Source organism: Mytilus trossulus, chromosome 9, assembly GCF_036588685.1.
Source record: "Mytilus trossulus isolate FHL-02 chromosome 9, PNRI_Mtr1.1.1.hap1, whole genome shotgun sequence".
In the NCBI taxonomy this organism is placed as follows: Eukaryota; Metazoa; Mollusca; class Bivalvia; order Mytilida; family Mytilidae; genus Mytilus; species Mytilus trossulus.
The window spans coordinates 79,961,046-79,988,852 of NC_086381.1; the positions used below are offsets into that span (position 1 = coordinate 79,961,046).

At 31.2% G+C, this 27,807-nt stretch overlaps 1 protein-coding gene across 1 annotated transcript; it reads right to left on the reverse strand.

Annotated features, from left to right (window-relative positions):
- LOC134683447 (low-density lipoprotein receptor-related protein 8-like) lies at window positions 1–27,491 on the reverse strand. The gene is made up of 5 exons (XM_063542737.1): window positions 27,389–27,491; window positions 10,933–11,104; window positions 4,243–4,455; window positions 1,109–1,221; window positions 1–461 (listed from the first exon to the last, which is right to left on the reverse strand). Exons 1-5 carry the CDS (start codon window positions 27,459–27,461, stop codon window positions 193–195), a joined length of 840 nt encoding a protein of 279 aa, XP_063398807.1. The 5' UTR covers window positions 27,462–27,491; the 3' UTR covers window positions 1–192.
- Window positions 27,492–27,807: the final 316 nt, after the last annotated feature.

Consider the following 27,807-nt stretch of genomic DNA (forward strand, 5'->3'; position numbering starts at 1 on the left):
TCTTCCATTATACACCCACCTACATTGCATATATTCGGATTTAAAAGACTAGGAAAGTGTAAAATTATAACAAATGTATGCAATTATTGATATAGTTGTATCATAATTAATACTATTTTATAAATATTATACAATAAAATACGTCTCTTCATGAAATAGCTTTTTGTAAAACATTTTTTTAGAAATAATTATTTACATACCTGTCTGATTAAACACAAATATACTGTAAATCCTGCTGGTATCGTTATACAGAACAGTCGGTGTGGATCCTGATGTTTTAGCCACCATTAATAATTGTTTATTATCAGCATAAAAAACATTGCTTCCAAGGACACCAATAGCATATGTGTTGTTAGCAGAATTTGTCGAAAGAATTGTTTTTACATCAGATCCATTAAATGTAGCTGATTTCATGTCACCATTGTCATGTCTTATCCAATACAGTCTTTGTTCGGCAGTGTCTACAATTTTGGAAGCAAATGTTTGAAAGTTTGTAACCCTACGGAAACGCATTGTCAACGTCATAAACAAGGTGATATACGATAATTGACTGTATGTCACATATGAATATACAGTCAATGCAATTCGACTGCTCAAAGAGCACAGCTACAGTATATATCAAATCTATATGTAACTGTATCGAAGTTTTGTTTGTTTTTAATCTGGTGTTAACTTTACGACTGGTGTACTCCGGTGAACAGTGAAGTAGTGACCAAAGAAATGTTTACAATTGTTTTTAATGTTGTTTCAAATGTAAAACAAACATCATTTAATCAGCCTTATTATGCTCCATACGAAAAATAAACATTGCCCATCTTATTTTTATGTTTCTCTGTATTTTAACACCAAGAACAAACCTTACAAGAGACTGTGTAATACCTTCAAGTACATTAAAAACAGCAGAGCTTTTATTGCGGATTTAATTTGTTACCGACATTTGTATGAGATTATTCTACTTTTCTATCAGCATAACTGCTTGCGTTGAGGCAGGCTTGTTCGTCCATTGTTGGTTCGGGTTTTTTTTAATTAACATATTATACAGATAGATAGACAGGTGGACTGTTACATTTTAGCAACACTACAACAAAGCTAACTCATAACAACGTACCTATGTCCATGCAATACACAGTTGGTGATACAAAGTTAACCATCGTCTCTTTTTCAGTTAAATCAAATCTAGACTTCAATATTCCTATATCTCTCTCAACTATATACATCCATCTGAAAGATAAATCTAAGTTTTGGCATCTAAAACGTTGAAGGTTCAGTTTGTGTTTGTATACATATGTGGTGTTATCTTATTTGTAAACAATTATCAGTTATGTGGACAATGCCATATAAGGATTATGATAATCGAAACATTCGATGACCACTTTAATAAATGCAACAATAGTATACCGCTGTGCAAAAGTCATCAATCGATTAAGAGAAAACAAATCTAGGTTATAAACTAAAACCGAGGGAAACATATCAGCTATAAGATGAAAACAATGGAACTACAGAAAAGTTGAACTGCAACATAAACACAGACTTTAAATCATACATTATTGTGCTTACATTTTGATTCTAAGAGAAAAACAACTTCTGTTGTATGTTGCAAAGCGTCATTTTTTAACCTTAGAGAGACATATTATTTAACATAAAATGCTATCTTTGAGGAGCTAGATTTAATACCCGAAACAAAAAATAGAGGCTTAATTTTTATATTGAGTGCTACTGTTGTGCTAGATGTCATGAAGACAAAATATTCTATATCTCAATGACTCTTTATTCCAATGAATATTTGTATTAGCAATACGAGAATTAACTCTGATAATATCATTGCATTGTTGATTCCACAGTAACTTATAAAATACATGAAAAATTCAAATACCGTTTTATGCATATTACATCAAAAGAATATATTTAATGGAAACCAAAGCAATGAATTTGCAGGACATATATTAAGGCAATTTCTATAAATATTTAATTTCGTAATAGAATGTGCATACCTCTTTATATACCAGAAAATGCACGTCAAACATGTATAACAAACTCAAATGTGCATGTTATATCACTTAAATAGAATAGACGTATATAGGTTTAACATAATCTAAGATGTTTTTCTAGTATATGGGTCTTGATTAGGCCCCTTTATACATTATTCAATTCGTTTTCTGATAATCAATGTAATCATTTCCATCACATTGAATCCACATGCAGTAATTGGAATGTTCTATTGTTAGTTTTGTGATACAGTATTTTCCAATTGATGTTGGTGTTGTTCCGTACTGATATGCGAGATATTGATAATGATAGGCATGTACTTATAACACAATACTCCAATTTTTTACGACGATCAGATATATTCTAAGTAATCGATTTCTTTATACCAACATGTGTTATTGTGCTATTTAAAGAAATCAACTATTCGTGTGCATTAGATAGATACTGTATGCTCTAAAAAAAACAACTAAATACAAGTTTATACAGAAACATAACTTATAAATACATATACAATAGTTCAGGTAAACGGATACAGTAAGATATTTTGAAAGTACAAAATTATAATAGCATATTACATGTTTAATAACATGTATAATTAAAGATCGACCTCAATAGAAATCTTAAAAAAAGATCATTAAGATGCTTATGCCACTACATTCACATGGAAGGACACACACTATTTTTTATTAATACACTTAAACAAATATTTTTCTTGTGACAGATTTTTTTAATTATTAAATAATGCGAAAAATGTAATACTATTTGGACTATTTGAAAATTAAGTTTGTAGAAATAATTGTCTTTCGTTCTTAAAATGCGAACAGAAAAACAAATAATGAAATTCGTCGCCTTTCTCACTGGAACTACACAACTCACATAACCTTTATTTTTTTGGCAATAATTTGCCATCTCCACTTTTGTATAGGTACCGCATGGGTACCTGATCTGATAATGTACAAATATTTGTCTTCAGGAATATTCAGATAGTTCAAACATTAGATTGGTTCTAAAGACTTCAAAATGAAAGTTGTCGTTTTGGAGAAAAAAATACGACGGGAATCATCATCCCAAATGTATAAGATATATGTAGTTATACCAACGTTCATTTTTAGCAGCTGTCCTATTTCAAAAAGACTGATTTTTTAGAAAGATTGGTGAGTTACATGTTAGGCCCATACCGAGGGAATTTGTTACCGGAATCAAAACAAAAACAATGTATGCAAACTATCTTAACATTGCTAATTGCAATAGGTAAAACCTGTTATTGTTCATGGGTAGTTTTGCGGTGTTTACCTATATTATTCCATGTACCGTGAGGTTAAACAATGTTAAAACCGAGGCTTTCAGCAAAAGCTAAGGTATAATTTACAAAACACCGCGAAACTGTTCAATAGATATGAAATATATTCAAGGTATTATGATTTTACAGAATGTCTTGTTATTTTGTTGTTTGTGGCATAGGACTGATAATAGGTGAAAAAAAGCTGGGATTTTCAGTTCGAACTTAATTCAGATAGTAACCTTAATATATTTTTTGTTACAATCAACTTGGATTTTCATAAAACTGTTCAGCTGTCTCAATTATATATTGAACCTATTCTAGAAGACTGAAATATATATATGTTATTAGTAACAAACATCAATAACTATGTTTTATTCGTTTAAAAGACCATTGTTTGATTTCGTTACTAAACGATAGCAAAGGCACGATATACACTCAACTAGTGCTTTCGTTCAAGTTTATAAACACCACCACATTTTTAAATATATATTATGTATACAAAAAACTGTACCTTCAACTTCAATGTTTTCAGATGGATGTATATAGTTGAGAGAAATATAGGAATATTGAAATCTATGTTTGATTTACCTAAGCATAAGACGATCGTTAACACATTTTAATTGTTTGGGGACTTTCCTTTTTGAATTTTCCTTGGAGTTCAGTATTTTTGTGATTTTCTTTTTTTCAGCCGTACTCATTTACAAATGTGTATCAGTCCTCCATTAATTGATATTCGTATTTGCAGTAATGATTCTTTCATTGTATTGATGCACCTGTGTATTTGTCTTCACTCTAACAAACAGTTTATGCATACTATTTATTTAAATGGTTCTATGTCAAAAGACGAAATATAACGATTTGACCATTATGATATTGCTTTCTAAAGTAAAATAAAAAAAACAAAAGTATACGTGAAGTTTTGTTAACAGCAGTATTCATCATTGTTTAATTCCTAGAAACATCAAACGTAATACCTGTTTGTAAGATCTAGTCGTATCACAAAAGGATAACTTAGAGTTGATAACACAATCACATTGCTTCCATCCATATTGCATCTTAAGAGGGTCAGTGCAAAATCAGCAACCCAGTAGATATGATCATTAGTTGAATCAACTGCTATTCCTGATGGATATGATAATGACTGGATAACTCTTTGTAATGTTCTATTCTTTGACGGATATGCAAATCTATATAATCATAAAAGTTATTTACAGTAATTATATTCATTCATGTATGTTATACTAAAAACTCCCCACTGTCTGGTTTATATTTCACGCACACAATATACTGAATATGTTAAATCAGGATAGTGGAACAGGGTAAATGATATGGGAATAGGGTAAATGATATGCAATGACGAATATATGTTTTTTGTAAACAAATACATGTGGATTGTGCCACTAATTTGAATGACTGTATAAACATATATGTATAACTGTATCAAGGTTGGCTGCAAATCATAGACGAGAAAGTTTCCAGTGCTAGTATAACTGATAGATTATAAGCTTATGGAGTCAAAGTATCCATTGTGTTCCTTTTTCTGAATCTGCTAATGTAATTTTTAATGTCAAACCTATTTAAAACTATTATTGTATGTATTTAAGTCATTTGGTCATAATTCGAGGATATTTAATAGTTGGTGATGTTTTAAGAAAATGTGGGTTTTTTTTTATCTTAAGGACAACATACAAACTCGACTGCAAAATTGAAGATATTCTTTTTGAGTATTAGTTTTATTGTATTTATTAGTTTTGTTAGTAGTCGTTATAACAAAATTAGATCTAGTATTCGATCTATTGTATGTTTGTTTATTATTTGTAGTACTGCAACTGATCTTGAAAAAGACGCTAAGTTAACGAGTGTAATGTTCTGGAATAACACACGGCTGCAAATTGTTTTAAATAATATAATAATATCTTTTTTGTAATTTCTGTCTGGTCGTAAAAGGTTAACATTTTTCTATTTTAGACATTTAGTAGGGTACCACTCAGTTTACGGTTTTGGGTAATCACCTTAAAATCCAAAAACACAATTATTTTATTAAGTTTCCAGCCTTATTCGTGAATATTTTCTATGCACATATCATCAAGGATCATTTGAATGATTGAGACATAAATATAAAACCATCCCCGAGTCAAATTTTCAAATTTAAAGTTGGCAGTTTTTTTAGATGGAAATTTAACGCATTTTTCTTTGAAAACAAAAAAAAAACAAATGATTCAAAAACAGTATTTAAAAAACTCAAAAATAAAAACATCACTCATACCTTTTTTTTTATTAACGGACATTTCATATCCGTCATTCAGCTTCATCATTTAGGAGATAACTGTATTGTATTTTAAGCTTGGCCTTCGTAAAACGTAGATTTTTTAGATATTTGCGACAGTAAAATCAAGTTTTACGAAGGCCAAGCTTAAAATACAATACAGTTATCTCAATTGTAATGCAGCATATTGAAATAGAAACCATTTAACAAATATTTTTGACGTAAAATGACATAATTAAAATATCCGCGAAACTTTTGCATTGTCTTTAGCAACTAAACAATGTGACGTCATATGTCTACTCACGATGTCAAACATAAACCTCTAGACGTATTTATACTTTTCGAACGCTTCAGAATGGTTTTAACGTTGTCAAAATGAACAATAATTACCCAATAATGTCGATAGCAGTTGATTAAAGGGGCAATAGCTACGAGATGTATGAACAATCTAAAATGGGATTTTGTTTTGTTCATTCATTAATGACAGTAAACTAGTGAAATAATAATTCGCTTTTTTCACAAAATAAGCTAGGAAACATTGAAGATTAATTATTCACTTGTAAGTGAATAATTCGATCTCATTGAATTTGTATTCATGTAAACATCAGTTTAACCCCTTCGCTAGAGCTGGATACGCGAGAATCGTACGTGATCCGCCATTTAAAGGAAAAGTTATATCATGAAATCTAATAGAACTAGAAAAGTCTATTTGCACGAGTTAGCATAATCTATACACATGGAAAAAAAGTATTGCAACACCAAATTGAAATTCAAATTAAAAAAACACTTTTTGAAAAAAAATTGTTGAAATAGAACTACATTTGTAGTTAAACATTTTTTAAATATCACATGAGTTTAATCAATAAATATCGCCTCTATCAGTTCTTATCTGCACATGCAGCTACTGTTCTCGTAAACACTAAAACAGATGTTTTGATTCTCATTGTTTTCAACACTTAAAATAACCAAGTTTATAAATTTATGTTATTTACACCTTGTAATCGGTCATCCACAACTCATAACTGCAGCAAGATGGTAGATATCCAGCATGGGGGAAGCAGGTATGTCGCTGTGATAATTGCACGTATTGTTGGTCATCACCATTCCACTGCAAGTCGTTTGGGGAATAAAAATCAGGCAAGAAACGATGTTAAAGACCTTCCGAGGTCAAGAAGACCCCCTATAACATCTTCTAGGGAAAATAAAGCATAATGAAGGTTGGTCAGAAGGAAACCCATTGCAAACAATGCAATCCTAAAAAGAGAATGATGACCATACGTGAGCTTTTATAGTTATATTCATGTTTATATATCTTATATGGCCATCAGAGGTTTCCCTAGGTCATTTTGATAGTTTATGAGATGGCATCTAGACTAAAATACACACGAAATAAAGCCACATAATATCAAGCTAATGCACTTAAAATTGTGTATTTTAGACGTTTAATAATTGAGATTATGAAAATGTAAATACAAGTTGATGTAATAAAATGTATGTTTAATTCAATGGATTGTTTTTGTATTGGTTGTAAAAGTTATTAATGAAAAACAGAAGATGGAACCTCTACACAAATGAGTATAATATACAGAAAGTCTGTATCATTTTAATTTTGGTATTTGTGAATTACAGTAAACAACAGATAAAGAGAGACAACTCTAGATTAATTTTTCATCACTTTGTGATTAAAGGAAGGACTTCAACACAGTTTAGAAATACGTCAACTCTTGATCGTAGTTCTTCATCTCATTGTAATTCGATCAGTATTGATATAGGTTCTTCTTCTATATGTATTGCAATTAATTGAGATTATAAAAAATTCATATTTTCAATAGTCTGGTTTAATTCAATCAAATATTCGTGTGGGTGAGTGAGTGTTGTAGCCTGTAGCTCAATGCCGTATTTGGCATGGCCATAGACGGCGCTCACATCATGAATCAGAATTTTTGAATTCCCGTATCAGCGTGAATAGAATTTTTGAATTTCCATATCGGGCACTTGTTAGTTTGCTTTCGGAAAGAAAGCAGGTGTTGTGCAAATAAGTTAAACTATCCAAAAAGGACATGCCTAACAAGAGAAATGCCATATGATTGCCATTAAGGGCCATCGGAAAGAAAAGAAGAACGACCAGCAGGACAGGAGGAAAGAGAGTGCAGCACGACAAAAATGCCTAAAAGAAGAACTGCCAAGAAAACAAAAAAGGTCGGACACGTGGTGGCAGAAGTACCTGAGGATACTACTGATATATCATCAGGTTTAAAAACATATGTGAAATATGCAGTGGCAAACACAGAAAGGCCCAGTGTATTAGCTGGGCCCAAGGAAGATTTAACAAAAAGTATTAATTTATATTCATTAGAAAATACTCCTATAAAAGTATCAGTCTTGGAAAATTATTTAGAATTCAACCCACCTAGCAATGTACACATGAAATTATATCTGGTTTCAAATACTGTTTTTCATTAAAATATTTTGCTCTAGGGAACCAAGGGAGCGTTCCAAATTAAAAAAAAGTGCATTACAGCTACCCAATTTTTTTAAAGAAAAATTAATAAAGGAAGTTAAACTTGCTCGCATTGCTGGTTCTTTCAGATACCCACCTTTTCGTACACTTCAGGTATCACTAATGGGGCTAGTGCCAAAAAAGGATGGGGATTTCAGACTTATTCAACATTGATCCTATCCTGAGAAACGATTTTATTCATAAGGATCATTGTTCAGTGCAATGCAGTTCAGTGGACGAAGCAGCATGTTTGATTAATAGACACACAGATTTTGCCCGATTAAGACAGTGTGACGTAAAAGCGGCTTTTCGTTTGTTGCCAATTGCCCCGCACGATTTTGACTTGTTGGCGATAAAATGTTAGGGTGAAAATTATCTTGATAAAATGCTCCCTATGGGGGCCTCACTAAGTTGTGCTCTGTAGGAGAAATTTGCAAAAGCTTTGCATTGGATAATACAGCTAAAAAGCGGAAATGATGATATCCTCCATTATTTAGACGATTTTCTTTATGTCGAGTCGAGCCAAACATAAAAAAATGGCAATACTTTGAAGTTATTCCAAAAGGTATGCAACACAATAGGTATTTCTCTTGCTAGTGACAAGAATACTTTGCCGACTACATTACTTATGTTTTTGGGTATATAATTTGATACACAGAGTTTAATCATGCGACTTCTAAATGAAAAACTTGTCAAACTCTTACAAAAAATCAGAAAAACCTTGGACCTTTCTAAAAAAACTCTTACAGATATGCAATCCCTTCTTGAGCTCCTGAATTTTGCTGGTAAGGTAGTTGCTCCAGGCCGCACCTTCTGTCGCAGACTCATAAATTCAAAAATTGGGATAAGTAAAATTCGAGTAAACAAGCAGATGAAAGCAGATTTAGAAGTTTGGTTATACTTTTTAAAACAATACAATGGTGTCACTGTAATAACAGACAATGTAAGGGTTTCAAATGAAAAATAAGAGTTGTGCACGGATAGTGTAGGGGGTCAAAAGGCGGGTATTGGATCTACTTTGCAAGTCAGTTGGCCCAAGGCATATGGACAAAACATTGGACTGAGACTGGAATCACAAGAGTTATGCCATTGTTAGAGTTGTTTCCAGTTGTAGCAGCTCTTATGTCCTGGGAATCCCATTTTGTTAACCAAAAAGTTATTTTTCATGTTGATAATCAGTCGGTTGTTCAAATCATTAATATGAAAACTAGCAAATCAAGTAGAGTTATGACTTTAGTAAGACAGGTGGTTTTCGTGAACTTAAAAAATAATGCATTAGTTAAGGCAATTTATATCCCTTCAAAACAAAACCAAATTGCTGATTGTCTTTCTCGTTCTCAGTGGGGGAAGTTCAGATAATGTCAGCAGTTGTTTTTTGAAATAGAAATTAGGTCCAAAATATTTGTATGATTGGTCCGAAATTTTCTTTGATTACGATTTTGTATACGACCATGAGAACGTTTTTTTACGAGCAATTTTAGAAGCTAAATCCAAAATGATAACATAATCGGTTCTTGATATATTACCAATTCCCATACTATTATCATTAAGACCGAGAGGGTAGACTGTCTGTAACTTTTTAATCTAATGTAATTCAATTATTTTTCGTGATCGTACACACTTTGAATGAGATTCACCAGGCTACTTCGAACGATCGAACTGTTAAATAGATGACTGTGCTTCTTAATGTGTTGATAAATGAGACTTTTGAATTTATCGGGTCTTTTGAAACGATACAGGTGTTCTTTCGTGCGTTTAGATAAATATCGTCTAGCTTCACCTACGTACTGAATACCGCATCCTGGTTTGTTTCATTTGAGTAAATAAATAATACTGTTTGTTTTTCAAGTTATATCAGTTTCAAAATTTAAAGAAAATGTGTGAACATTAAACGTGGATCTTACCGTATTGTTGATGGAAAGACGGGGACATGTAAGTCATTTTCGACATGACGTTTATCGAAATACGGGTAACCACGATTTGTATTGTTAAACATGTTAGCGATGGTAGTATTATTAGATAAGCGATTTTGACGATTAATTCGTGTAGATACACTTTGAACGAGTTTGGTTTTTATTATTTTTTTCCAATTTCTTAACTTCATATTTGTATTTTGTGTGTAGAATTTAGTAGAAAGGAGCAAATACTGGCGTCCAGAATATGAACCAGCCTACAATAGATTATATAATGTAAAAATGATAAACTTGTTCGGCCAAAGATGTCAAATGCTATCCGACAAAATATAATAAAAACTAGTGCAAGTGTAAAGTTTGCCAATGTCCCAGTGACTTTTTCATGTCTGTTCTTGAATTATTTTCCTTTATGAGGCGAGTTTGAGCATGGTTTTCTAATAAATAATGTTTTATCTAAAGTTAATCCACTACCCCATTTAACGTAGGGCTGAAACTATAACATAGAGACAAAATGTAATATATGAACGAGAGATGTTTTAGACACTACACTATACAAGCTCAATCAGGATTTGTAGTATGAAGCTACTGGAACAAAACACAATGTGTCAATGCAACGTTTTAATGTCAGAAATATCTGATATTGATAATTCTGTTAACAATACTTGTTGATATTTAAAAAAAAAACAAATCTTTCATGACACAAGACATATTTCAAAATGTCAAACATTAATTGAATTAATTGAGTAGATAGCCTTACTTTATATTTATAATTGTTATTAGGTTGTAGTAATGTAATGTTCCTGCATTGAGGTATCACTATTACTTTAATCTTATGGAAAATTAGAACATAGATGTCAATATATTTATATCACTAGAATGTCTGATTACAATTGATGTTTTTCTTAATACTTGATTTTACAAATTTCATTCAAAGATTCCCTAATTTATGTTACTAATGACATAATCAGAATAAACGTTTACATACCGAACGATGTCATGGGTATTGTATCTCGGAAAATATATGAATCTGTTTTTGTAATCATAGTCCATGGCGAACACAGTATCGCTCTGCTCCACAAGTACATTTACATTGTGTGTATCAATATCAAACTCCATAATTGCAGTGTTGGTTGAATACAAAATTGTTCCTGTGAAAGCTGAAAAATAACACGAATACTCATAAAAATATATACTACAAAACACTTAATTACATTTATACTTTTACTTTTTTTAGATATATAATGTACCTCATATATTTGCTATTTGCTATTTGATCAGGTATATCTGGTGTCCCATATAGTTTTTGAGTTTTAAAAGGTAGACCGGATGATCATTTTTCCGTCGAACGATCGATCGTTGTTCTACATGTTGCAGTTTATCTTTGACCACTCAAAATAGGAAACACTGTTGAGGAGCATATTCATTTGTACAGTGCACATATTGTTAAAAGACTTGATTATAACAAAGTATCATCATAAGTATGCAACTCAAAAATTTGTTGGGTCAACGTTGACATTATCTGTTTGTTTTAATAGTGATTAATATAATTACTATTTTTAGTAGTTTGCCTGCTGTAACACTATTTTTTTACATTTATACCTATCATTTATGTTAGTTTTGTTCGCACATCAATGTCAAATTTATACGACTGTCATACAAGTGAGAGGTTTAGCTAGTTGGAACATAAGGTTACATTTAATATTTTCTACATTCGTTGATTTGTTTGAGTTTCTAATTTCGCAATTTCCGTTACAAATTTTCTCCGAAATTTAGTATTTCTGTGATTTTACTTTTTCATAATACTGTTTTTAAAATATCGAGATAAGACGGGAATATACACGTTTAGAGGTCAAGTTTGTGACCCTGTGATGCTCCCTTTAAATATATTTATACAATTACCTTGCTTTAATTTCTAATTATATTCATGTAAAAATGTTACTTTTAATGCAGACAAAACGGCAAACAACTACTGTAAAACATTATTCTAACTGAGGACAAACATTGTTTAAGCTTTTATCGTGAAGTTCGTTGTGTTAAATTAAAGGTTGCTTTTACTTATTTCAAGACATCTTGTTGACCATTTATCGATGTGTAAGAAATGTCGTTGTTTTGTTTTAAAGACTTGGCAATTATTGACTTGATGTTTGAAACGCTTGTGCTGCATTCGAAATTTTGTAAGCACACAGATGTGCTAAATTGGAGACTGCGGTAAACGAACATATGTGCGCAACTTGAAATTGAGTAAACGAAGAAAGCAAAATACTAGGATATGTTTAACAGGGCATGTTTTTCGTTAATATGTTGTACCTAAATTAGGCAGTTAGTTTTCTCGTTTGAATCTTTTTACATTTGTCATTTGGGGGCCTTTTATAGCTAGTTATGAAGTATGGGCTTTGCTCATTGTTGGAAGCGTTAGGGTGACCTATAGTTGTTAATTTCTGTATCATGTTTGATTTATTGTGGAGAGTTGTCTCAGTGGCAATCATACCACATATTCTTTTATGACTTAATGTTCATAAGGCAGTCTTCCTTGATCTGATTGATCGCTTAACATTTACCATGTTCTTAGTTGTGGTTTTTACATGATTTGTAGCATATCAAAACCTTACGGGAACATATCATCTAATAAAGTAAATACAGTGTACGGTAAAAAAAAAGAAGGCAAACGGTAAATCACAAAAAAAGGTAAAATGTTATCACAACAAAAATCAGGATCAAATGTACTGTGCATGTTAGACGAGTCAGATCTAATTCGCTTTGAAAATGGTATACTAATTTTATAAATACTTGAAACGGGTACAACATGTGGAGCTGGATTTGATTATACCCTTCTGGAGCACATGAGATCACCCCGAGTTTTTGGTAAGATTCGTCTTTATTTTTTCTTTGTTTTGTGTCGTGCAATATTTAGGTCTTTCCACTTTTTCGTGGAAAGACCTATTGGTTTTCTTCTGATTATTATTTTTTTTTTCTTCCGCCTAATTTTCTTTCCTTCGCTGTTATTTTGTTTCACAAGATGTCGCTTAGATATATTGTATATGATATCAAACAGTAAATACGCTTTAGAAACTGACACCTCGTAACAAAATTCTTTTCCAAATAAGAGTTATCTCCCCGAACACTGTTTTTCTTGTTAATACTTATATGTCGCAACCGTATTAGAAACCGACAAATTTATTTTACCAAATTGCTTGCTATATCCTCAGGATGATTTGATCAATTTTGACTATCCGGAGACTCCATATGAGAGTTATCCCCCTTTTGTATAAGATATAAAAGATATGCATTTCTAACTGGTAAACCATAAGTAATAGAGACCGAGGGTCTTTTGATTTAAGATCCTTGGTTCAAAAAAATGAAAATTAGGTCAAGGTCATATTCTAAATTTTGATTTTGGCATATTTTCACTCATTTTGATTAACTTTAAAAGATATCGACAAATTATGTTTAATAAATTGTTAGTTGCGGCATGTCGTAACTCATTAATTTTGGTTCAAAGGGTGCGTTGACAATAAATGGGAGTTTTTCGCCCCTCTTATATTTAGAATTGTGCATAAAGTGAAATTACTCATAAACCATACATATTTTAAAAGTAACTAGTGTATTTTGATTTGAGATCCTTAGTTTATGACCTTGAAATTGAGGTCAAGGTCATAGGTTATTTGGACGTTCTAGATTTTGACCTTTGCTCCAACTTTATATTAGGAACTGACATATCAACTGATTTTTTAATATTTAACATCAAAATATATTGTTAGTGGTGGAAAGACCTTTGGTTTGTTTTCTTTTTTAGCAATGGCATTGTCAGTTTATTATTGATTTATGAGTTTGAATGTCCCTCGGGTATATTTTTCTCCACTCTTGGAAGTGTTTCGGAGTTAATTATGAATTAATGAAGCAAAGGAAACTAGTAATCTCACAAAATACCAAACTCCGAGGAAAATTCAAAAAGGAAAGTCATCAATCAAATGGCAAAATCAAAAGCTAAATACATCAAACAAAATGGACAACAGCTGTCATTGGTACAGGCTATCCCCCACATAAAGAACATTGCAAAGTTATAAAGCTAGATAAAACTCTCACTTTAATTGGGGTCCTATCAAATTACATTTCACAACAGATAAGAAAACAGCGTAATTATGCAATAAGATCACTACATAAAGTTTGTTATTATTTAGCGGGTTTATTTCACATTCGAAAAATAATATATGTACTCTAGGACTTCAGAATTAACATAATTAATGTTACCGTGTCAACATGGAAACGGATGAAATGAGGATTCGTTTCAACGCCAACTCAATTAATGTTTTTTCCACTGGTGTGTTTATTACTGACGTTTATTAAATGCAAAATACAAACACGGGTCGAATTCGTATGATAACCTTCTTAATCTTCTTAAAAAAAAATAATTCATTTTATTTTATTACACCTGCATATTTATATATGTTTATCAACAACTGCAAAATGTATCACTCAATATTTCATTTATACAAAATTAAGAAGAAAATAACATAACCAAAAAAGAAAAAAAAGAAGAACAGTTTAGTGGTTCAACAGCCGTATTCTTGTTGTAAGTTTGAAGATAAATCCCAAACAATATAACTTATAACAATCCACATAAAAACAACAGAAACAAACTGATAATGCAGTTGTGTGACGTGATTTCGAACGTTACATAATCTTTTATTAAATGGTTGAATTTTTTCCTTTGCTGAATCGTTATCAATATGCCACCGTCTTCGTCCTCGTTTACATATATGTTTGAACCTCCTCAGTTAACATAGAAAATATGAACCTTATTTAAGACACTGTACACCTTCATTATCCATACATGTCTTTTATTGATTAGATATAACCGATTTCCACGTAATAGAGGACGCACACAAAGAATTATGAATTGTCATTTGAAACGGTTCTTCATGAAGTCGTATCTTGTCAAATAAAATTGGACACTCTGATTTGTCATGCTTTTAAATAATAAATGGACAAATAGCAGAAGACCCCTACTTATTTTTCAAAGAATCATTCTGCATTGACAGTTATATATAGCATATGTAATCAACACCATGTTGTATAGAGTACAGGAAAAATACACAGAGTAATAATCAATTTGACCATTTACTTTCTAGATTCATTTTCTTACCGATTTCAATTTCAACTCTTCTACAGTCTGAGTTCTAAAAAAGATGATCAAACCAATGTTTTTTTAAAATAACAAATAGTGGTATTTCGGTAGTGTGGACATGTAATATGATGGACAAAGACACAATTATCTTCCAACGCCATAAATGATGAAAATTGTAAAAAAACAAACTGAAAAGTAGATAGCTCTCTTACAAATACTTCCTTGATATCTGTAAAGCTTTTCAGTACAAAATATTATAATTTCACAAAAATACTCACATGATGTATGTAGTTTGCAATGAAGTAAAACACACATACAAAACCAAACGTGTACCTCCATTTTTGTCAGTACTTGGATTTTAACAAACAGTATTTGATTTATGTTGTTACCGTGAATCTAATAATAAGAACAATGTGTTGATTTACAAACCTGCTCGTGCATTTTTCATTGTTATCCAACGCAAATTTATTTTCTAAGATACCTGGGACGATCCTATTTCACAAAGGATTTCTATTGTCTACTTATTGTACCTCGAACTTATTTACCCGATTTAGATCTTTAAGTTGAGGTTCAATTCAATTAAAGTTAATCGGGCATGACTAATTAGATACGCCCCCTTAAAATCAGGGGGTCCGAAATAGGATTGGAAAAAAAACCCAGCAAAATACCTTAATTTACAATTTCAAGAATTTGTTTGCTTCAAAGTGCTTTTTGTTGCTTAAATATCTTCAATCAATAATCAGGCGGTATTTTGTGGGAATGAATAACTTGTCCCGAACAGGGAGATGTTGGTTGCAATAGGAATCAATTTATAAAAAAGTCCATATCTCATTTACTTATAGTGGCCGTTATTGATTGTAAATTCGTGACGTTTTGTTTATGGCATTCGTCTACCGTGGAGAAAATAGAGGGAAGGAGGGCTTAACTTACGAGTTCGATCATTATGGTTTAAATCTATTCTATTACGGCATACGTTTTACCTCTAGCGAACTCTCTGCCTTATTGTAAAAAGTGCAACTCTAAATTTGTAAACATTTGCTTCAAAATTGATCCACTTTGAATCTAATCGAGAATATGTATGACATATTTGCCACTGGACACAAAGGAGCAATAAATTAATCAGCTTCATTAGGTGATTTATAATCATTTTTCATCAGTTGATTATAGTCTGAAACAGTTTTCCAATTTTTATATATTTCATTTATATTTACTTTTGAATTTTTATGCGTAAATCTTAGCATTTCTTCCGTCATTTTTCTCTTTGCATTTCATCTTTTTTTTTAATTAAAAAAAAAAAAGTTGTAATAGTACACATCAGTGGTTACATTGTATACTTTCCAGCAAAACCAATATGAGAGGGACTAGAACAGTAAAACATTGAGTGGCAATAACTGTAATTATTCGAGTTAGGCGATTGCGTATTAATCCCATTTTTATACTAGACTGACAAGATGAGTCGGGTTTTTTTTTTATCGTATAAGTTCACAAGATATTTGTTCGCGGGAAGAAAAGTCACCCGACCCGGACACATTTCCGACTCTGAGCCGGCCAGTCTGTGCTCTTACTCTATGATGCCACGTGTTCAGCGTTGAAATAGAATACCAATTTAATTAACGTCTTTGTTTGACCCGTCCGGGATTCAAACAAATTAAATGACCTCCCGCTCTCGAGGCGAACGCCCCCACACGAGACCAACCAGTAGAGCAGTAGTGATCGGTAGTACAGAATATCATACCAGAAACTAAAGTCCAATAAACAATACAGTTTCACAGAATTCTTACAGTTACTAAAGCGAGCTAAACGTATCTAACCTAAATTGGATGCGTAAAATGATATTGTAAACTACACGTAAACATGGGTGATCGACTTCAGGGTAGATTCTATGGATCAAATTAAAAACTCTTGCACCTAATATTTGAGTGGTTCAAATTTTGCCTGCTGTTTCAAGTCTTAATTTCTGTACTTATTCAATATACCCTCATTTTTTCTAGTGGTATTTTAAAGTTTCACGTCCAACCTCACTGTCGACCTCCTATTGAACGTCTTACCTATTGTATTTAAAATTTATGTGTTACAGTCATTAACAGGCATGAAATATTTGCTACTGGACGTGAAGCAAACCACAATCAATCAATTTAAATAATTTCTCTGTTACAGTACTAGTACTTAGCACAGAAAGACAAGATCTTGTAAATGCTATTATAATTTACAATTTCCATTTAAATTTTTAAGTTGTTTTCTTGGGGGGGGGAGGGGGGGGGTTCTCTTCAGTTTATCACATAACTGACTGCTTATTCAAAAGTATTAAATAGTTTTTTACTATTGTTCTTATCTAATGTTTAAATACGATTTATAACATATGATTTTGTTTTTTTCAGGCAAGGATAAAACTAAGAAAGATAAAAGTTTTTTTCGGGTGTTTTTGCTTTATTTAGACATGAAAATGGAATAACGGACACTAAATTAAAGTGTTTGTTTTCATAAAATATATTGAACTTGCAAGTATATCTCACCCAACACGTTTTGATCGGGACAGCGAAACCTTGTTTAATACGGTTTTATTCAATGAAGTTTGCATGCATATTTCTTATTTAAAAAAAAACACAAAAAATAAAGCAAGATCTATTAATTAATGGGACTGAGTAGACAACACTTATTATTTTGCATTCGCATGTATCTTAATGTAGGAAAATTACCAAATCAGAAACAAACGGAACATTTACCGGATGAATATTGTAAAGGACCTTGTGCATCCTTAGGACTGTCCGATTAGAAGTTCTTAAACAAACTGTTTAAAAAGCTAATTGTCGGAAGAGTTTACTTACTGTTTTCTACGATTCTATTTCATGATTACTCATAGATCAAAAACATCAAGTATATATAGCATGAAGTTGTTTGGCCTAATATTCATTGGTCAGTTATAAATTAGGCCAGTATGGGGGTTTTGATTGCCTGATTTATTAAATAAGAAATCGTTATTTTGAAAATTTGGCTAAAAAATATAAATTTAACCCCTTATTTGTAAAACTATCATTTGGTGTTATTTACATGCTAATTTTTTTTTATCATAAATAAATAATTATATGATTTAATACCGTTAAATCGGTCCGTGTTCATGTCAATTTGGTAACTGTTAATTGTACATATCAGTCTGAGTACTGTTTAACTATCATTTAAGTTTAACATATTTGGACTCGTCCAGTTCAGGGGAATTAGGTTTCTGCAAATGCTTTTTATGTACTTTTTTTTTGTATATTTTTGACGGTTTTTAAGTCAGTAAAAGTGCTATGATTAAGTTAATATTAACATTAAAAGACCACCTCACAAAAAGGGCTGTTCAAATCCCCTCGCCCTTCGGGCTCGGGGATCTGAACACACCTTTTTGCTCGGAGGTCTTTTAATATCAATATTAACTTATCATTGAACGTTTACTATTACATAAGCGTTCATTTCTTACAAGCATATTTTTCCGGTACATAAATTATCACATGTTTAACACCAAAGCAAAATATGCATTGTAAGTCAAAGCAAGATAACTATCTAAGATATTTATTTATTGTATCCCAAAGTTATAAACCCGGTATAAAATTTCTTGATGTTTATTTACTAAAAGTAAATTGGAAATACACGCTCAGAATCAGTAGTATAACATGGGATCGAAAATGTCCTACCGAAATATTACCATTTATAATAATTAAAGTGCATTGGTTTGGTGTTCTCTATTTAAAACTCACACAGTAGAAGAGTTGAAATTCTAACCAGATAGAAAATTGTAACAGCCTTTTTTTAGATGTATATATACACTATAAGTAAATAATGTTTTTACTTATAAATTGCCAGTTTTGACTTTTATTTCATTTTGAGGGGTTTTGTTGGTGTATTTTTGACGTTGAGAAAAACATGCTACGATATAGGTCACTGTTAAACTGTATTCTTGTGATGCATATTTTTTTACACTCTTTTCATGTGTTATCTCATTCATAGGTAATTCTGATTTTGTTATATAAGACGATAAAACTTAATTTGTATTTCTACTGAAAGTATTGTGGAAACAGACAATCGAATAGACACTCATAAGGTAGCACAATACAAAGATTTTATAACTCCAACTCCCAAGTTTTAAAATGCTGTAACTTTCTTAATAATGCTTGAAAATTTATAAAAGTGGTAGTTTTGGATAGCTAACATATTACTCTTTCAAATTAATGCAATGTTAGTATTATGCAACACTTATGTAACCAATTATAATATTAACTGTGTCTAAAATATTTTTCACCAAATTTCCACTTTCAAATGAAATTAGCTTCTTCATAGGTATCCCTAGAGGGTCGATTTTATTATATGTTGTTCTTATGGCCATTATACATGTATACAAAAGGGTGTCTCAGATTTCAGATAGAACGTATAGAACAAATTTTACACCTAATTAAACATTATCTTCTTTTATTTGGTTAGGATGTTTACACTAATTAGAGATTTATGAGAAAATGGAACACCATAGAGACAATCTGAGACACCCTTTTGAAGCCCATGATGTGTTGATTAAAATTTCGTTAACATTTTCTGTATAGTTAAAAAGATGATAGAGCTAAATTCATTCAAGTGAACTTACCCACATTTTGACACTAATTAAATAATAATTGATTACATAATGATTGCATAATAAAAATATTGCATTCATTTAAAAGATTTATCTTTTATCTATCTATATATACCTCTTTTGTTATTTTCTATGCATTCATAAGAAAGTTACAGCATTTCAAAGGTTAGTGGTTAGAAGTTAAAAAATCTTTGTATTGTGCTACCTTATGCAATTATCTATTTAATTATAAAAAAAAATATTGCTGCATTAGGTTTGCATACTCATCAGTTACAATGTATGCGTAAATTAAAACATGTTGAAAGAGCAGATTCAATAATTCCTTAGCTATTTATACCTAGACTTGGTCCCATGAAAACGATTTTCTCTCTCTCTGGCTTTTATATAGTGTATGCATAGGAGACCATGCTTCCAAAAGAAGGGAGAGGTGAATAATTCAAATTTTAGAAGTTTTAGTGAAACCAACTATCTATGTTGTGGCCATTTAGGAAAAGTATGCTATTATTAAACAGTCACACAGCTGTAGGCCATGGTGGAAGTAAACAAATCTTTGTATTGTGCTACCATAAATCCAGTAAAACCACACTTCTTTATCGATATTGTTTAAACAATTGTGGACCCTTTTCTTGTTTCGTGTACGGCGAGGATTTTAGGATAAAACTGTATATAACAATCTGCATTGGTGCAGTATATTGTGGTAAAATCCGTTAATGTGTATCAAACGGATCAATAAATCCAATCTCGAAAAAAATATGTTTATTATACAGTGTAGTTTTAATAGATATACACTGAACACAAGATCATACATTTGATAAGAGAAGTATACCACTGTTCAATGGTCGATTAAGCGAAAAATAAGTCAGGATCACAAACCAAAATGAAGAGAAACCCATCAACAATGAAAAAAAAATGATTGTCGCCCCAAAACTGAGACTTTGAACGTGTTTTAAACGAAATCGGTATCCCAAGTCAACCAAAAGGTGAACAATCTCACAAACAATGGCCACGATAATGATCCGTTCAAAATTGCACGTGAACATGAGTGAAAATAAACATAAAAAGGCATCTTTAAATATGTCTGTTTATACCCATGCTACGTCAACTTGTCATTTACCAAATGTTTCTAAAGATTGGTCCTTCCTCCATGACAAATATGTTGTTTTCTCTGCAGCTTCAGTCCCAAACTTCATCGCTTTTGTGCTTAAATCACATTACATAAACTGATTTATATATGAACTGGATATTTACAATTCACTTAGAAACTAAATATATACCCTCTCGACCCTTGGAATAAAAACTGGATCACTCATCACTGTAATATATACCTTAACTCAAGTGTAGTTACAAATGACATATTGTTAGATCTTCTAAGTGCTCCAAGAAATCTCTTGTCCTAAATTATCAACATCAATTTAATCAGCAATCAAATATTGGCTTCTAAGTTATTCCGAAACAACATATTCTAGAGAATGCGTACATTAGATGTTGATATTAAAAAATTCCAAAGAGGTCATAACATCAAAGACTCATTTATCACAATAGTATTTGTATATTTGCCCTTCTACACTTTACACCAGTATTCCATATATCCAAAAAAGAAGACAAATTCGAAGAGTTTGTCCTGCTATGTTTCATAGAAAAGGATGGCCAATGTGGATACACGTAGCTTGTCTAAGTCAGGGATAAATTATACTGTATAAGAAATCACTCCGATTCAAACGAATAATTCTCTGAAACTGACACTATCAAGATATTTGATTTCTTGATTAACAGCATATTTGTTACGTTTGGAGGACATATGAAAAATGCATTTCAATTAGAATCAAAACTGTGACCCGCTTTTTGTTGACTTGTTCTTAAATTCAAATGAGACTGATTTCATAAAGGAACTTCTAAGCAAGAAAGAAAAAAGTAATTAGTATTTTCCTTTTTTTTCATACTGCTACATAATGTACATAAATTATGTTCTCTAATATTTGTGCTATTTTCACAATTCGTGATCGGTGTGAGGAAAATATGTCTCCTCACTAGTTAATTATCTGTTTTCGGCAAATGATAAGTCAAAATTAAGACGTCAAAATGTTTTGTTTTCCTCTGAATTTTTCTGTGACTCATGAAAAAAGGCGACCATTCCTGATGACGTCGCATTTAAAGACCCAAGTTTCTGAAAATCTTAGAAAAAGAAGGATACAAATCATCAGAGAAACAGATTCTGCCACTATTTTTCGTGTATAACGTAGTTTCTACACTCTCGACAGTTAAATGTTAATTATTTGAAACACTCAAAAAATAAAATGTAACTGTCTCGAGTGGATAAATATCGTAATACACGTGTTGCAGTGTAGGAATGTATATTTCTCACACTAAATAATTGATATTATGGGGACTTTGTTGAACGTATCATTACCATCGAATTTGAGATAAAGGATACCATAGATACAAGTTTGCCTCATATCTTGACTTACATCTATGATTATAATGACACTGAGGGTTGATCAAAAACAAAACGTTATGACAAAAGACATGTTTTCTGCTTCTCGCATGTGAACATTCCATTTGAATGTAGCAACATTCCAGCAGCGCTTGCATACGGAGTATATGATTCCTAGTTGATATATTCTAAGGTTTGTATTTTCTCTTATGATTTCCTCGAAAGAGGGTTGCTGCTCTTAAAGAAGCTAATAAACCAAGAGTTCCAAGTGGTGAAATTGAAATCATCCCTTCGTAATTTTTGCAAACGCCATCACGAGTTGGCGGACCGCTACAAAAAATCTGTCTCAAAAATGATAGAGGGTATGTCATAATTCTGTAACTACAATCTCGTCCCTTTTCTCGAACGAAACTACAGAATTAGGTTTAAACTACATTTATACTTTCATTAGAAAAAAGTAAAAACACAAAAATACCGAACTCCGAGGAAAATTCAAAAAGGAAAATCAAAAATCAAAAGGCAAAATCAAAAGTCCAAACACATCAAACGAATGGGTAACAACTGTCATATTCCTGACTTGATACAGGCATTTTCTAATGTAGAAAATGGTGGATTGAACCTGGTTGTATAGCTAGCTAAACCTCTCACTTATATGACAGTCGCATCAAATTCCATTAAATTGTCAACGATGCATGAACAAAACAAACATACTCAGGGAGTAAAAATGTCAAAAATAGGGGTACAACAGTCAATATTGTGTTATCATCTTTATATCTCTACATAAACAACAAATGTAACAAAGAAGCACAAAAAGGCAAACGAAACGATAGGTGCCACGTATTGAGAATGATCTGTTAACCCTTCCAAAGCACAGTGTTTTTGTTTTTTTTTTTACTTTGCTGGTTTGGATTCAAATTACATTTTTACAAATCTACAATCTACAATGCAAGGTGCAGTATTGAATACATATGAATTGTTAAATCTCCTAACGTATCGATAATTTATCCTGTAAATAAAGCTTATAAGTTCAATTAGGGCATGCTGTTGTACTCTGATGACAACAGTCGTTTAACACTTTAATGTGTATAACACCCGATGAAAATTTAACGATCTAGACGTAACTTTTAAAGAAAGTCGCCTGTCATTACAAGTCGATTATTTGAAACATGTTGTGTCATATCACGTATTACATCAGTTAACAAACACATGAAAAATTTCAAATAAGGATATGATCAACTTTAAATTACATGTACAATTTACTTGTAGGGAAATACTGCAGAAATAATAAATATTAAACCCACGATGACTATTAATATGATTAGCATATTAACATTGAATGTCAGATATATCATAGTTTCCTACTTTATTTCTTGTACTGACTATAATATTGCAATGCTTAATAAACATGAAGTAAAACTAAAACAAAAAGCATTGAATCATATAAGAAGTATGAATATAAGAGTGTCTACAGAACTTTCAGCTTGGCACAAGATGGTCCGAGACCACAATTATTTCGTGGTGCATTTCTTAAAGCCAATAAATGCAAAAAAAAAAAAAAACACCTGCCCTTTCTCAATAAAATGTTTACAGTGTTTTGTATTACTTTTGGGACAAATTATATCAGAATTATAGAAAACATCATCGGTTCTAACTCAAAATGTGGACAATTTTATATTAAGGGGGTCTTGAAATCTTTTAACAGCTTCCTACGTGCTAACTTTAACATTTCTCAACTGGACCAAATCACTACTTTACTTTAAAATTCATTACCCAATTTTTAGGACAGTGTAATTTCTACCTTGACTTACTATTTGGGGCATAAAAAATGGAGAAATACATTTGAAAGGGGTATAAACAAAACTGGCAATTAACACACTGTCAACACTAGGGACTACTAATTTTGGGTTGGACCAGATAACAGATAACAGAACATACTATTTAGAAGATCAAGATAAAATATGACCGCATTTTGATAGACTTATACGGGAGATGCAAAAAACTGATATTGAACAATAAAACATGAAGCAATGATTAATGTGATTCATAAGAATGTTATACTTGATACATTTAAAACACAGTTGTCAGCTAAATAGAGAGATTGGAACATAATTCTTCCATATGATACGTTGCTATTTGATCGACAGAAAGAGAAAGAAAAAAGGAGAGAAAACCAATGGTGTCCAATCACAGGAACACAAGAGAAGCTGTGTTTTGTTTATATAGATTAGACCGTTGGTTTTCCCGTTTGAATGGTTTTACACTAGTAATTATGGGGCCCTTTATAGCTTGTTGTTCGGTGTGAGCCAAGGCTCCGTGTTGAAGGCCGTACTTTAACCTATAATGGTTTAATTTTTAAATTGTTATTTGGATGGAGAGCTGTCTCATTGGCACTCACACCACATCTTCCTATATCTGTGTTACCAATACATACAATGCTGTGTATAAATAATTGAATGATGCACGTTAAAAAATAATAATACCTATATATACAACTGTTCATATATATCGCGTTTGTAGCTATAGAAAGGCAGGAATATTTATCCACAGAAATAACAACCATTTTTATTTCAAAAAACATTTGTTTATTCTTTTTCAAGTGCTGTTTAATTATATGTTGACTTGAAACTGTATTTTAGGTGCATTTCCTTGGAGCTCAACTTATGCCTTATGCAATATTTGTTTCATTTATATTTTTGTTATAATCAAACTATGTTAGAAATGTATCAATCATTATTTTTTTTTTGAATTTGACTTTGTTTAGTTTGCATTTTCTTTTTGTTTAATCCCAAAAAAAGAAGCTGAAAGGAGAGATTATTTTAACAGGATGTTTTTTATTTTCTCTCAATGGGATACCATATCCATGATATCTGATCAATATATTTTTTTTCACATGTCATGTTTTCTTCTTTGTTAAAGTTATCTGTAAACAGTGAAAAAGGTTAAGTATCGTCTTTTTTAAGTAGACATCTATTTTTAAAGAGGTCTTTTCATTACTTATGTGTGACTCGCCATGACATTTGCAGGCTTATGGAGGTAGAACGTCATTGTTAGAAAAACTATAAACATGATAAATATCGAGATTCAATAAAATGCGTATTGTGAAGAAGAGATAAACACTTTCCTTGGCTTCTTTTTTGCGGACGCCGAACTATACATCATATATAAGTTTTGAAGAAGTTTTAGTTTATCGTTTGAGGTGAAAAATATTTGAATCTACATTTTAAATTGATATAAAAACAAATTCTGCTTTATTGATTTCCTTTCATAAATGAAGTCTGAAATATATCCATAATTAATGCACCGTATTAAATGCATATAAGAGAACACCTACTTATAAACTGTTACGCGTCGCATACTATGTAAAGAAACATGCATAATAAATCTAAAGTAAAAAAAGGAATTATAAAAGCTTACTTTGACAAATTTTAAACTTATTTCAACAAGTTTAAATTTCATGTTAAAAAATAGAGCTACAAACAAAACAAAAATGCACTGCTCTAAAGATTTTATTTTATAAATGAAGTATAAAATATATCCATAATAAATTCACCGTATCAAATGCATGTATGGGAACACCTCGTAAACTGTTACGCTTCGCATACCATGTTTAGAGACATGCATAATAAATATAAATTAAAAAACAAAGAATTCTTAAAGCTTACTTTGACAAATTTTAAACTAACTTCATTTCAATAAGTTTAAATTAATACATGTTCTAAAAAAGAGATCAGAATTGTTTGTATTGTAGTAAAATTAAGTCTTTGATATTTTATTCAAATACGCTAAATGAGCTAAACGCCAATAAATACAATAATTTTGTAAATAAAATAAAGGGCACAATTAATGATGTAAATTGAAGTTCATCTAACGGATGAGGATTTGGTCGTTTTTCTTTCCTCTAAGCATCTAGGCTTTTCTGTTCGAGTATAAAGTGTTACTTCTTTGATGCCCTTTCAGTTGCGATGATCAAACATTCGATGAAAAAGGTGAAAAAGGTGATTAACTTTCTAAATATCGGGCAAATATAAATTATAGAATGCAGATAAACCCTTTGGTATTGGCTTAGCAATTTCAGTTTGAATGGCCAGATTTGTACGGAGAACAGTAGTTTATTGTCATTTTCGGTGGATTATACATTAAATGTGCTTGTATATGTACGTATTGTCGAGTTATCGTTTTGAAGTTTATCAACACGAATGATGAATACGTGTGTTTAGTTGTATACGTATTATGTATATCTTAATTATTTTCCAGTTATCTAGTAAGATGTATGCTAAATTATAAGTAATAAGTTTTGTAATAAAAGTCTGACCTAATATTATCAGTAACGCTGTTTTAAGCATTGCATATCATTGATAATAAGCAATATTTTAAAGTTTTGGTGGATATTGGTATCACTAGAAATCATACTTCATCTCCAAATTTGTTTTATCAAAATATGGAGTATAGAATATTAGACAAATACAATATATTATCGCTATTTTACAAAATTTTCCTTTGATCTTGCTAACTGACAATGTCCTTTCTCAGCGCAGTAGGGTGATATGAAAAATATTGCTAGAAACTAAAGGAACACGTGTCGTTGCCTAGGAAATTATCAACGTCTTCCAGGGTAAAATAGCGATATACAAATTATCATTAGTACTGGCTCAAGCGTGAAAATCAAAATCAAAACCAAAAAGACAAAACAAATCTAACCTATGACGCAGTTTTGTATCAACGTTTTAAATGTTACGCTTCTGTGTTATAAATTCCAAACTAGTGAATTTTGCTTATACGCACTAATTCATGTTATTTGTGTCATATTTGAAGTCTCCAAATAAATATATCATATTTGACATCCTTTTATAAATACATGTGTTGATTTGTTGACTCGATACATGTGTGAAAGATATTATAACAAAATAAATTAAAAAAAAACGTTCCGTCATAAACACGACATACACACTATAATCATTTTAAAACAGTTGGGGTATTATTTTCATTTAGTTTTTTTAACATATGGTTATTTAATTTTCTTCCCAGATAGTGAGGATTAGGAATCGAATGATAGACAAAATACACATTCAGTATGATGTCTTCATAACCTCTAACTTTTTTTTAATGAACAATCTTAGAATCCATCCATCTTCCATGATGCAATATACAAGTAGATTTCCTTTTTAAATCGAAATATATCTTTACTTCAGGAACATCAGAATTAAACAACTATTTGATATATTTTAAAAAAAATGCCTCAGAATATGCATAGAAAAGAGGACAATAATATAAAGAATTATACATACATGTACATGATGTCATGGGTACGCAATGAGCTAATAAAAACATACAAAACCATATTCGTATTCCCATTTTCATCAACGCAATGCCTTCTTTATATGCAATCCAACTAATTAGACCCGTAAATCACATTCACTCGGCTTTTATATCAAAAAAATTTAATTTAAATAAAACGACATCATAATTGATCTTTATTCAATAAAAGATTAAATTGTACCCATATTAATTTTAAAATCTGAGGTAAGGCTTTAAAATTGACGATTTTCTCATTGCAGCTCAGTCAGTCGGAAAGAAGTATACAATTTGTATTGATATTTATTTTATATAAGGGAAACGTATAGGTATATATCCACCATTGATTTCTTCTATTATTCTTTGTTGACACAAAAGAAATGTGCATATTTATCTGTGTTTCAAATAAAAT